Source organism: Hyperolius riggenbachi, chromosome 3, assembly GCF_040937935.1.
Source record: "Hyperolius riggenbachi isolate aHypRig1 chromosome 3, aHypRig1.pri, whole genome shotgun sequence".
Taxonomy (NCBI): domain Eukaryota; kingdom Metazoa; phylum Chordata; class Amphibia; order Anura; family Hyperoliidae; genus Hyperolius; species Hyperolius riggenbachi.
The window spans coordinates 146259715-146272518 of NC_090648.1; the positions used below are offsets into that span (position 1 = coordinate 146259715).

General features: G+C 44.5%; 1 protein-coding gene across 2 annotated transcripts in view; it reads right to left on the reverse strand.

Annotated features, from left to right (window-relative positions):
- Positions 1 to 1411: 1411 nt before the first annotated feature.
- MORF4L1 (mortality factor 4 like 1) overlaps positions 1412 to 12804 on the reverse strand; it is a 51920-nt gene continuing 40527 nt past the window's right edge. For both annotated transcript variants that reach the window (XM_068275073.1, XM_068275074.1), the window contains exons 9-12: positions 12036 to 12124; positions 11747 to 11919; positions 10929 to 11013; positions 1412 to 3016 (exon numbers count right to left, since the gene is read on the reverse strand). In XM_068275073.1, coding sequence (XP_068131174.1) covers positions 2932 to 3016; positions 10929 to 11013; positions 11747 to 11919; positions 12036 to 12124 — 432 coding nt within the window. In that variant the 3' untranslated portion in view covers positions 1412 to 2931. The remainder of the gene's footprint in view (positions 3017 to 10928; positions 11014 to 11746; positions 11920 to 12035; positions 12125 to 12804) is intronic.

Here is a 12804-nt window from a genome sequence, read left to right on the forward strand (position 1 = left end):
TCCCCTACTCACTTGTGTTTACAAGCAAGGCTGAGGCGACTCAGCGATTGGAGGAGACAAGAAAAAAAGGGCAGAAATGACATCATGAGTTAGCCTTAACTGTGGGCAAAAGACATGGCCCCCACCACTAACAGAATTCTCGTCATTTACTATATAACATTCACTGAAATCAAAATGTGGACAGTATAATACAGGTTATGTAAGTAGATCAAGTATTTACTTATATGTGTTTTTTTCCCCTGGCATAGTATGGCTGATCCTACTGCTTTAAAGATAACCTGAACTGAAACTAAAAAGTCAAAATAACCATACACCAGTCATACTTGTCTCCCGTGTAGTCTACTCCATCTCTTTCTCCTCTCCTGCCTCCCATTTGTCCACTGTGATCAATGGAATTCTCCGTCCTCCATTTTAAAAATGGCCATTACTCCATAACAGCTTCTTGGTCAGCACACTGTTAAACTGTAATATCACCCACTTGAGCCATAGGGAAACATGGACATTACCTTGCACATTCAGTTGTAACTGACAGCTGCTGGTATATAACTGACAGCAATTGGTATATTTCAGTTCTGACAAAATATTGTCAGAACTGGAAGGGATCACTGTAAGAAGAAATTGGTGAGCTTCTGAGAGAAACTGATGGTGAGGTTAGTATGTCATATTCATTTGCAGCTACATCATGTGTTTATTTTAAATTATTTTACTCAGTTCAGGTTCCCTCTAGAACCTGAGGTGATGCTAAAGAAAAAAAACAAAAAAAAAACAAAACACACAAACTCTAAGAAGACAGAAGCCTCAGGATCCCCCAGAGGCTTTCCATGTCCTCCCCAAGAGCTTGTCAGATGTTACGTGTCTGCGCTGCTCTTCACGTATGTGGACAGCCATAGTGCATCTATGCGACATGGCCACACCTGGAATAGTGGCTACGGCTTACTGCCCAAGCACAGTATGGCCATGCTTATGTATAAAAAGAGGGGCGTAGCCACATTACATATCCAACAAGCTCTTGTTGAAGAGGAGCATGGCCATGTAACCCATCCATGTATGAAAGCAGTTTACCAGTACACCTGCGCACTAGCATGGAGCTGCTCATGGGTGGTTATGCAAGAAGAGGAGCACAGCCATGTTACATAAACAACAAGCTCTTATCGGATATGTTCCTGGGGTCCATGTGCAGCAACGGTAGGGGCCAGGAGGACGTGGAAAACCTCCTCAGGATCCAGAGGATTCCCTCTTAGGCAAATATCTAATATTTTTGTTTATGGCCTTGGGAACACAAGTTTAACATGTAAGGTTCATTAGAATGTAAACACATAGGAGTTCTTGCAACAATGGAAGCAAACAGTACACATTGCTGCTTGCAATGGCACCCTCTACTGGCATCTACAAAAAAAAAAAAAAAAGCAAATTGGAATGCACACCATGGTGTAACATCACCTTTATTTTATAGAACATCTTTTTATACACTTAGAGCAAAACATAAAACAAAGTCATGCATTAAAAGACGCTTTCGAACATTAGATCATGGTGCATAGACCATGCTTTGAAAAGTGCAACCGAAACGTTTGACTGTGGTAAGGAGGATACATTGTAGAGGCCCATGGAATGGTAAGTTTGGCATGATTGCATTCTGGCAAGCCAGGGGCAATCCACGTATTCATTAAGGCCACCAATTCTCCTCATCATACCAAACATATCAGTATTCAACATTATCAGAACCCAGAATACTCAAAAACAGAGGTTCCTAGGTGCCTCTTTTTTTTTTTTTAAACTTGTATGTAATTGGGTGTGCTCTGAAAAAATGAATTCACCCAACATAAGTACACAGGTGTAGAACTAACACCAATATTTCAGGTCTGTGAAACAAATATACAACAATTTCTTGGACACCAATTACAAGATTACGACATGCCCAGAGGCAGAAATGTTACAGAACAGCAGATACTGTTAGAAAACACAAAGATAAGGGGTAATGGCTCGAATCAGTTTTAGGAGGTGGTTGGTACGCACTGCCGGTCACCCCATCTGCCAACGTTCACAACTGTGCAAGATGATATGCCAATAAAACTCAGCTTTTCTATCTCACAGAAGGGGCAGAATAAGCCTCGTTTATTTTTATTTTTTATTTCTCTCCACAGCCGTTCAGTTCTGAATACGGGAAAAAAAGGCATGTATACAGGTTTGTCCTCTAGTCCAAGTATATCCTTTCAGCTTTACTGGGGTTGCAGTATTGTTTGCTAAACAAGATACAGGTGCAAACACAAGTTCCACAGAATGTAATAGTAAAATAATTACACTGCAGAAATGGAGCCATTCGTGTTGCAAGAAGTAGGGCAAGGTATAGTTTGGTCCCAGGGTCTGTTGAAGATCTTGTTAAAACCGTGAAAAATGAGAATTGACGTTATTCAGTTCACAATGTTTACGGCATGCTACAAGCTTGATATGTGAAAATATCCACATTGTCTCCAGCAGTCTCGTTTTTCTAAAATGCCTTAAGAACCATTTTCTGTGCGAGATGATCTTCCAGATGAAATGATCTTCAGAATGGGGGATGGCCAAGTGCCAAGACATGAGAGCACTTTTTACATGGACTGATGACCAAGGCTACAACCCACACAATCACCATGAAGCAATGCAAGAAGCTGCGACGACTTCGTTTGGCTTGGAAATATTCCTCAGTCACAAACCCAATAGGTTCGGTTGGCGAGATAACACCTGTTGAAGTTCGGATGTCTCCAGTCACAAATCAACGTGGCTACTTCAAACCTGAGGGCGTCTCCAAGCCTCCCCTGAAAATCCACAAGATCATTCACAATGAAGAAGCACACATACTTCCTATCCAGTCACTCGCACAAGTCTTATACTAGAACAGTGGCAAGCAAGCCTTGGACACTGCCACGTCTTCAAGAGAAATGGTCAACATGGTGATTATACTGCTTTTCTGTGGTATTCAGGAGGAGCAACCTCATAGTCGCTGGCACTGAACAAAGTGGAGGAGTTTTTTGCCAAATACCTGAGGGGGAAAAAAAAAAAGACCCGTTAATGTGGAATTGTCATTTATAAAAAACAAAAAACAAAAACACTTTAGAAAAAAAAAATGTTAAGATAGGACAGTCTAAACGTTAGAACACATCTCTTCAATAATTATGCAGGGATATAAGGAACTAGGCATGCATGGTTATACTGAAACATTAGTATTCCTGGTCTAGTAAGGAAATAAAAGATGGAGCTGATTCATACAGATTTTACAAAATTGCCCAGTACCCAATCTATTATATGGGATGTTCAGTGGAGCAGAAAACAGAAAGAGAAAGGTGGGAAATGGAGTAGAGAAATAATCTAAGAAACAGTGGCGGTCTAAAAGAGGTATTTTTTTGGTTCTACCCTGCATCCCCCCCCATCAATACTGGTGGAGCTAGGCCTGTGTGTTCAGGCTACCTCCAGGAGAGTGCTGGGTACCAATTATGACTTGTGCCTTGGGAGAATCCCTGAAATCCTACCAAACAGCCCACTTCATGACGTATGCCTCTGTCCTGTCTTGATCAGTGTGATACAAGTCATCTACTCTACAGAGAACATTCATCTCAGTGAAGACTTTGAGCATGGTTAGGATAGCAGTGCTTTTCCAGTTGCAGGCTATAAGTAATTTCGCTACATGTAAGACAGAGCTGGTTAGAAGCATCTTCTGCTGCAAGATCCTTACAGGGATCAGGGACAGTAGGGCAGTTTCTGGCTAAAAGGGGAGCTTCTTGCAGTATAATGTAAGAGTGAACATAGGCGCCAGCAGGATAAAAGGTTCTAAAAGGCTTAAAGAGAGTCTGAAGCGAGAATAAATCTCGCTTCAGACCTCAGATAGCAGGGGCACGTGTGCCCCTGCTAAACGAGGGTCCCTGTCCCCCTAAATCCCCTCTGTAATGCGGGGGAGCGCTTCCTGGTTGGGGCAGGGCTAACCGCGCGCGTCTGTCAGCGCGTATCTCCGCCTCTCCCCTGTCCCTCTCAGTCTTCCTTCACTGAGAGGGGCGGGGGAGAGGCGGCGATGCGCCGCTAACAGACACGACTGGAGGCAGGGCTGCAGCCGTTAGCCCTGCCTCCAGGAGCGACCAAGTCTGCGACCAAGTGTTGCAGTGGGGGGGTTTTGGGGTCAAGGGACCCCCGTTTAGCGGCGCTATTGCGGTGGTTTAGCAGGGGCACACGTGCCCCTGCTAACTATGAGCTCTGAAGCGAGATTTATTCTCGCTTCAGAGTCTCTTTAAAATCCCTCAGGAGGTGGTGGTGGACTCGCCTCCCCGAAGCAGACAAGATACCGTCAGTTTTATGACAACAGGTTTATTAATATACTCCAAAACAAACAGTGCAACACGTTTCACGGGTATATTCCCGCTTCCTCAGGCAATAAACAGCTAGGAGTACACTGTAAAGACAGAGACAGATAGCGTGTCCTTAGACCAATGTATATGTGTGCTGATGATTTTTGGTGTATAGTTATGTTAACGTGAATAATGGGTAAACAATGCTGTGGTTAGAGGTATATTGGGAGAGGGGGTGAGGGGCTGTGCGAGGATTGTTATAAGAGTTAAAATCGTAGTGGAAAAAAGGGGGGGTGGGGGGTTAGGGAGAAAATAAGGATGGCAAAACACAATGCAATCAGATGTAGTAAAATGCAGTAAAACAGACTCACCAGTATAGTCTCAAGGTGACGATTAGTGCCTCTGTACCGGTGAGTCTGGAGATCAAGGTTTATATACCCAAGAGTATACGGGTGGACCAATTGCATGGTTCATAAGGAGTAGGGGCTGTGTGATGGGTAGGTAATGTGTTTCTATGGGTGGGGAGGAGGCAAGCTGGGGGGCGTGTTTGTGGGCCAATAGGAGCAGGGGACAGGTTATGTAACCTATGTTGGGCCAATAGCAAGAGGGGATGTGGTTGTATAACTTCGGGGAACAGAAAATAAACAAATGTGTGCAAAGTGTATCTATTCAGGAGGCTGTATATAGAGTACTGTTTGAATTCCTTTGACCTGCTAAAAAAAATGTGAGATGTTCTGGATACAGATGTTGAGAACCCTAGCTCCAGAAGGTCTCAACGAACAACTGGAAAAAGAATCATTAATACTCATCCAATACTAGTTTCTTTTAATGGTCCTCTCTTTTAAATTAAACTTCATCTTATACGCTTTTTTTATATATTTTCTTTTTATATTTGTACATACTTTTACAATGATTTCATATGTCTTATATTATACCATTTATATTATATTTATTTTTTTATATGTAGACTTACTATATCTTTGTATGTCAACGATTAATTAGGTCTTTTATGCCTACAGTCTTTTAGGGCGCAAAGATGCACTATGTCTGTTAGAATAAATAATATTTGTTATTTATACTTTCTTTCCCCAAGCAGTCTAAAAAATAACCACTTGGGGACGTGCTAAGGAGGCCACCTAGCAATATTAGGGAGTCTTGCCTTAAACTCCTTACTAAATAGGTACTGACCCTGGCCAGAATTCGAACCCTGGTCTCCAGTGCCAGAGGCAGAGCCCTTGACCAGTACTCTATTCAGCCTCTGAATAGATACACTTTGCACACATTTGTTTATTTTCTGTTCCCCGAAGTTATACAACCACATCCCCTCTTGCTATTGGCCCAACATAGGTTACATTACCTGTCCCCTGCTCCTATTGGCCCACAAACACGCTCCCCAGCTTGCCTCCTCCCCACCCATAGAAACACATTACCTGCCCATCACACAGCCCCCACCCCTTATGAACCATGCAATTGGTCCACCCGTATACTCTTAAGTATATAAACCTTGATCTCCAGACTCACCGGTACAGAGGTGCTAATCGTGACCTTGAGACTATACTGGTGAGTCTGTTTTACTGCATTTTACTACATCTGATTGCATTGTGTTCTGCCACCCTTCTTTTCTCCCTAACCCCCTACCCCCCCCCCCCCCCTTTTTTTGGGCTCTCGGTATTTCTTTTGTCTTTATCGTTTCTCCCCCCCCTCCGTTCAGCCAATTGGTAACCCAGATCAGTTTCCCATTTTGAGGTAATTTTGAGCAAAAGTTCTGAACAGACTGAGCATATCAGGGATGCGTATTATACAGAGATTGTGTATTTCATCAGTTCCTCAAGTTACACATAGGCTTTCAAAAGAAGTGAGGCTTCTGATCTAAGGAGCGACTGATAGGTAGAAGGACCTTAGGCGGTTCCATAGAAGCCAGTTCACAACTTCTCCTTTATCCATTTTCATATCTAAAAAATGTGCTCGACAGGCACAGCTGGTCAATCAGTGGCAACGAGCAGGGCAGGCAAGTTGCTGAGGAACACCGAATACGTGTGTGGGTAAAGCATGTGGGTGGGGTTTGCGAGAAATTCTAGTTCTATTATGATTAACAGTATTCAGCTCACAACTATGATGTCCTGTAAACAACTACACCTGACCAAAAGTACATTCTGGTAATAGATAAAAGACATTATACCATGTACTTATCTCACAATAATTTGCATCTGTTGTAATATTAATTTTGGCTAAAAGCGGTGCACAGTATATCATTTGGGCACCGGGGTGGTAGCAAGTAGGGACTAGCTGGTAGGCAGGGACAGGTAATGTTAGGCATAGGGTAGCAGGAGTGTTAGTTTTAGGACTAGCTAGGGAGGAGGGTTAGTGTCAGGAGTAGGTAAAGGGTTAATGTCAGAGGTAGGTTTGATGAAGAGTTAGTAGAAGGTCAGCAGCATTGCCAGTATTCTATTAGCCAATTCGGCCAGTGCCCTCTTCTAATGTATGCCCTCATTCTGCTAGTTCTCTTTAGTGTCCCTCCTGTTTACCATCCTCTTCACATTCAATCAGCTCCCTCTGTGGAATAGCATACTGGAAATTCTCCCCAGGGGTGACAAGAAATTCAGAACTGTGCATGCAAAAGGTCCGAACCAAGTGTGCACAGCAAAAGGAAGTGCTCATACGTGAGCATTTCCCTTCACTGCGCATGGGCGATTCGGAACTTGCACATAGAGTTCAAAACTCTCATAGCTGCTCGGGGGAACTTCCAGAAGGCTGTAGGGAGAGAAGTGGGCAGAGGAGAGAGACCTCAGATAATGAGCAGCATCTAAGGATTATGTAATCTAGCCCACCATGGGTTTATTTCAATTGCTTTTTCCCCGTTTCAGAGATTCTTTAACTACTTAAGGACCGCCTCACGCCAATGGGCATGACCGCGGCGGCAGCCCCAGGACCACCTAACTGCAATTGGCGTAAAGTCCTGTGGCTGCAGTTTCCCAGGGAACGGCCACGCGCATGCGCGATCGCTCCCTGATGCTTCACGGAACGCAGTTCCGTGAATAGCAGACTGCTTGTAAACGTAAGAGGAAAGAAATCCCCTTTGTTTACAAGCGAACAGCGATGCCGGGGGCCGCAGCGCTGTACAAGATCGGAGATCCCCGGCCTCTGATTGGCCGGGGAGCGCCCTCCTCTCATAGGCTGATGCCCATGAGAGGCGGAACAGGATGGATCGCTGTCCTGTTCAAATGGAGTGAACGGAGGGAGGAAGGAGAGGGAGGGGGACGAGGAGAGAGAGCCTCGCTGAGGCATCTGAAAAAATAAAATAAACGAAGCCTGCAGCGATCAGACCCCTCCGGCGGCATGTCCCCTTTTTAGGAACACAAAAAAAAAAAAAAAAAAAAAAAAAAAGGAGGCGAGTCCGATCGCTGGGCACCTAAGCTGGGCTGTGAAGGAGGCTGAAAAGCCTGCACAGCCCAGCACTGCAAAAATGAGCCTGGTCTTTAGGGGGGGGGGGGGGGGGGGTGTTTACCAATGCAGTCAAGTGTTTAAAGAAAACCTGTAACAAAAAAAACTCCCCTGGGGGGTACTCACCTCAGGTGGGGGAAGCCTCCGGATCCTATTGAGGCTTACCCCGGCCTCCTTAGTCCCACAGTGGAGGCGATAAAGCTCTCAGAACAGCGGGGATGTAAATATTTACCTTCCCGTCTCCAGCACAGTATTAGCACTCCGCTCGGAGATAGGCGGAAATAGGAGATTGCTGTCGGCCCGCTCTACTGCGCAGGCGGAGAGCCGCAACAGCGCCCGTGCTGGAGCCAGGAAAGGTAAATAAATCAGCGCTTGTCAGGCTTGATGAGGGAGGATCGCTGGACACTTCAGGGGAGCCAGCACTGGATTGCCTGTAGCTACAGGGGAGGGGGGAAGCCTCATTGGTACCCTGAGGCTTCCCGCTCCTAAGGAGAGTACCCCCCAGGGTGACTTTTTTTTGTTACAGGTTCTCTTTAAGTTTTGTGGTAAATGGCTAAATACAATTTGTAGGTTTTTTTTTTTTAAATCTACATTAGCTTTTGATGTTAAAACCATGATGGGTGAAGACTGAGAAATAATGTATTTTCCATTCTTCTAATTTAGGTGTTTTAAGTAGTTATAGTTTGCTGATTAAATAAAGACATAGCTAAAACATCAAAACTGCTCTGGTCCACAAGGTGAGAAGAAGGTCTCAATGTGAATTATTATACTGTATAAATAGGATATTGTTCTCAATGAGAATTATTATATAAATAGGATCAACACTGAATTTGTATTCCCCATCTATGGTACACCATAGCTAGTAGTGGAGGTTTTTTTTATTTGTTTTTTTTTTTGCATTGATTTTGTATTTATATCATCTTCCACAGCACCCTACACAGTATATAGTCTTGTCAGTAACTGGAAGCTAAGTTATCGGTATATTTTGGGGTGTGGGAGGAAACCTACACAAACCCGGGAACATCATCAGAATCAGCTTTATTCGCCAAGTACGTCGACTGACGCACCCGGAATTTTTTGTGGTACACAGGGCAGGAGTATACCAGATACAGATTTTATACAGATCAGTTCACACAGATCAGAATACAGATACAGATTTTATACAGATCAGTTCACACAGATGGGAGAAGGAGCTAAAAAAAGACTGCAAACATCAAACAGATTACAAGGGGGGGTGGGGTGAGGGTGAAACGTAGTTGGGCAGTAGTGCAGCGTCAGTGCACGGCTAGGGGGGCTTTGCAGGGGTGGTAGCTCGAGTTCAGTAGGAGAACAGCTTGGGGAAAGAGTGTTCAAATGTCTGGTGGTCTTGGTGAGGATCGATCTGTAGCGGCCCTCACCAAGACCACCAGACATTTGAACACTTTCCATGCAGATTGAACAGTATCCATGCAGATTGCGTCCTGGTCCCGATTCAAATTGGGGACCCAGTATTGCAAGAGGAGAGTGCTATCCATTACACCACTGTCCTAGGTATGTTTAGTAAAGGCATGTGTTCATTTGGGAGCCGGATGTTGCTAACAAAACATCAGTAATGTTGTATAACCAATATTCTGCTATTGGCTTGCCAGTCCAGAATTCCATCAGCACCTCCTAAATGAATATAGCCATTTCAATAAAACAACTATTTATTCAGAAATGAGGGTTATATAAAAAAGGGGGAGCTGCATCTCACCTTGCCTGATGCCTAATCCTAGCCACCCTCCCAAAGCAAACCCCTATTTGTACCCCTAACACTACCTTACCTAGAATTAGGCATGAACTTTGCGGAGCTCAGCTGTTCGGATTGCAAGTAAAACTTGTAGGCTGCGGAAATGGGGCAGTTAGGCCCCGTTCACACTTGCATTTTTGGCAAGTAAACGGACCGGATCCTGATCGGATCAGGACCTGATCCTGATCAGAACCGTACGGTTCAGATCCGGTCCGTTGGTGCACCTGTAGAATCAGGTTCCTCCGCTGTAGGCCTCACCTCCACCTCCGACATTCTGCCAAACAGCTCCAGCACGTCTGTCACTGCTGCTCCACTCCAGACATGCTTGGCCCATGTGTCCCCATCCGAAATGGCCGCTTAGATACGCATAGGAAGTGGGGTAGAACGTCAGGTTTTTGTAGGCAGTGTGTTCTGTGCCTTCCATTCCTCATTGGTTTCTGTGTCCTGGATGGTGCTGTCAGGCTCAGGTCCGGGTGCGTGGGCCGGAGATCCGGACCCAAAAAATAGCGCATGTTGGACAAGTGTCCAGAGTCCGGATCCGGTCCAGCTCCGTACTGTACGGAACGGACACGTGTGAACGTCCGCATAGACTTTGCATTGCTATGCGGAACGTACGTTCCGTTTGTACAGTATACGGTCCGGATCAGATCAGGAAAATCCGGACAGGGAACGCTAATGTGAACCGGGCCTTAGGCAGAACACACTGCCTACAAAAACCTGACGTTCTACCCCACTTCAATGTATCTAAAACTAGCACATTGGACAGTCAAATGACCTACAATTCTGTCCAACGAGATAACGGCCTGATGTCTGTGATAAGTGGAGGAATGCGGTCAGAAGAATAATCAATCGGAGTGAAATATGAAACCATATCCAACTGCCATTCTTCTCAAAGGCAAGCACCAGTAGTGTTGCTACTGCACTGTGTAGGGGGATCCTAATATGCATGGCTGACGATGACTCCACCTGTGCAAATGTGAAGTTATCTACAGAGCCAATTAGATCTGAGGACAGGTTTGCTAAAAGAACTTGCTTATGGCAGCATATGGCATCCAAGCCTAGCTCATATTCTTGCTCAAGCAGTAAGGCCTGGAACCAACTAGCAGTACGTTACTAAGCTATTTCTAAGCACCTGTAATTTGATAAGCTCTTGCTAATGTAATGCTATGGGTGTGAGCCCACTAGAGAGAACACCCACAGCATTCCATTAGCAAAGCATTTCAAATCACTAGTGCTTAGAAAAAGGCTGCAAGTGGGTTTGAGCCCAAAGACTGACCTCCCAGCTATCTGAATAAATCAAAATAATCTGCTCCATCCTGGACTTTAGAGATCTATAATTCCTCCTATTTATGTATAAAATATAACAGTACATAATTACATTCATAAACCAGAGGCAATAAATCACTCACTTTAGAAAGTCATGCAGGTGGTTCAAAAGTAGGGCCAGGCTCTTTTCATCCAGAGGTGTGTAAGACAACATGGCTCCAATACGAACTACATAAGATCATAGAGGAGAAGACAAAAAGTAAATTTTATCAAAATTCCAGAAAAACAATTCTAGAACAGGAAATACAAAGCTGCACTTAATGTAAACCTGTACAGTGTGCCCCTCAGGCTCTTTTAGCCGGGTGCTCCACCCGACTGTCATCGGCTTGCCACCTCACCCGCCCCCTATGCTGTAAGCAGAGAAGCACCAACCCTGTACTGTCCCATCGCACTCCACCCAGCTACTTTTTCATGCCACTCGCCTGGAAAGAAATTCTGACTGGGGAGAACACTGCTATACCCCTCCCCCCCTCAAAAAAAAAAAAAAAAAAAAAAAAAAAGAAGGGAAACCTTTGGATGGATAGTCCAGAGGCTTCCCATCTTCTCCTTGATCCCACCATTCCCATGCAGGGATCCTCTGAACAGATCTAACAAGAGCTTGTCAGATATGTTCTCATGGCTGAGTTCCCCTTAATGTACAAATGCAGCCGTACTGCGCAAGAGCAGCCACATGGTAAGCCAAAGCTGCTCATTCACAAGCAGCTCTACGCCATTGGTCAGGCACTGCCATACTACCGCATGCGCAGTATGGCCTCACTTATGCACGTAGGAGAGCACAGGCGCAAACTAGAAGAGGGTCCCTGCCAGTGGCGGTGGGGTTGAGGAGGACCTCCAGATGTTTTCCTCTACTTTTTTTTCTTCTTCTTTTCCCCCACACAATATTGATTTGCTGGAAACTTACCAAAAAGACGTAGCAAGTGGGGAGCACCATAGACCTGAGACATGGGAGAATCAGGGTGGTCTGCCAAGATGTCTGCATACTGGGGACGTTCAAATTTGTATAGCAACTGTGTTCCCAACATTACATTAAAGTACTCCTTGACACCTGCTACAACCTCATTCACTGCATATTCCCTGCAAGAAAACCGACAAAGTGCAATTAGGAAAAAATGGAAACCAGTGCATAATAAACCTAATTACAGTATGCCAGCCAAAAGGGAAAATATTAGAACGTTTTGGACAGAGCTTACTTATTATCAGCATTGCCTCGAGACTTCTTGTATGTAGCATATTCTTCAAGGATAGTTTCAACATTCTTTTTTGCAGGTAGATTAAAGAGCTGTAAAACAATATTAAGAGAATGTCATAAATGAGAGCGCTGCACAAAGCAGCCTGCAAGTCCTTTCAGTAACTAGGTTTTCAAAGCAGTCCCACAAATGCATAAGTACCCAATGCCCCAGGTATGCCAATTAGCTAATTTCCTAGCTATACATAAAACATTAAGGTAGTGCACAGGTCTGGGGGGAAAAAAAAAAAAACATCAAAAACCTGAGGCAGTTACAGAAAAACGATTTTCTAGCAGATTTACTACCAGATCGATTATTTCCAACATGTCTGATCTGATTTCCAATAGATTTTCCTTCCATTCACATCTATGGAAAATAGATAGGAAATCAGATCGGACCGGTTAAAAATAATCGACCTGGCAGTAAAGCTTCCAGAAAGTCTCATTGTGTGTACCAGGCATTACAAAGACAAAGCTGCGCCTAATGTTGTGCACAATATCATAATTGTGCCTTGACAAAGGGGACCCTGTGTGGCTCCAAAACGTTAGTCTGTTTTATGACGAATTGTGTGTATGTAGTGATGAAGCAATGCAAATCTGCGGCAGGAGCTGCCTCGGTATAAGCAGCACATCACGTGCCCCACCAGAAATCACAACACCCTAGACCATTGCTACACAGTTCTAAAGAACGCGTACAAAGCTGTTCAAGGAGCTGCCCTGGGGAACTCTGACCA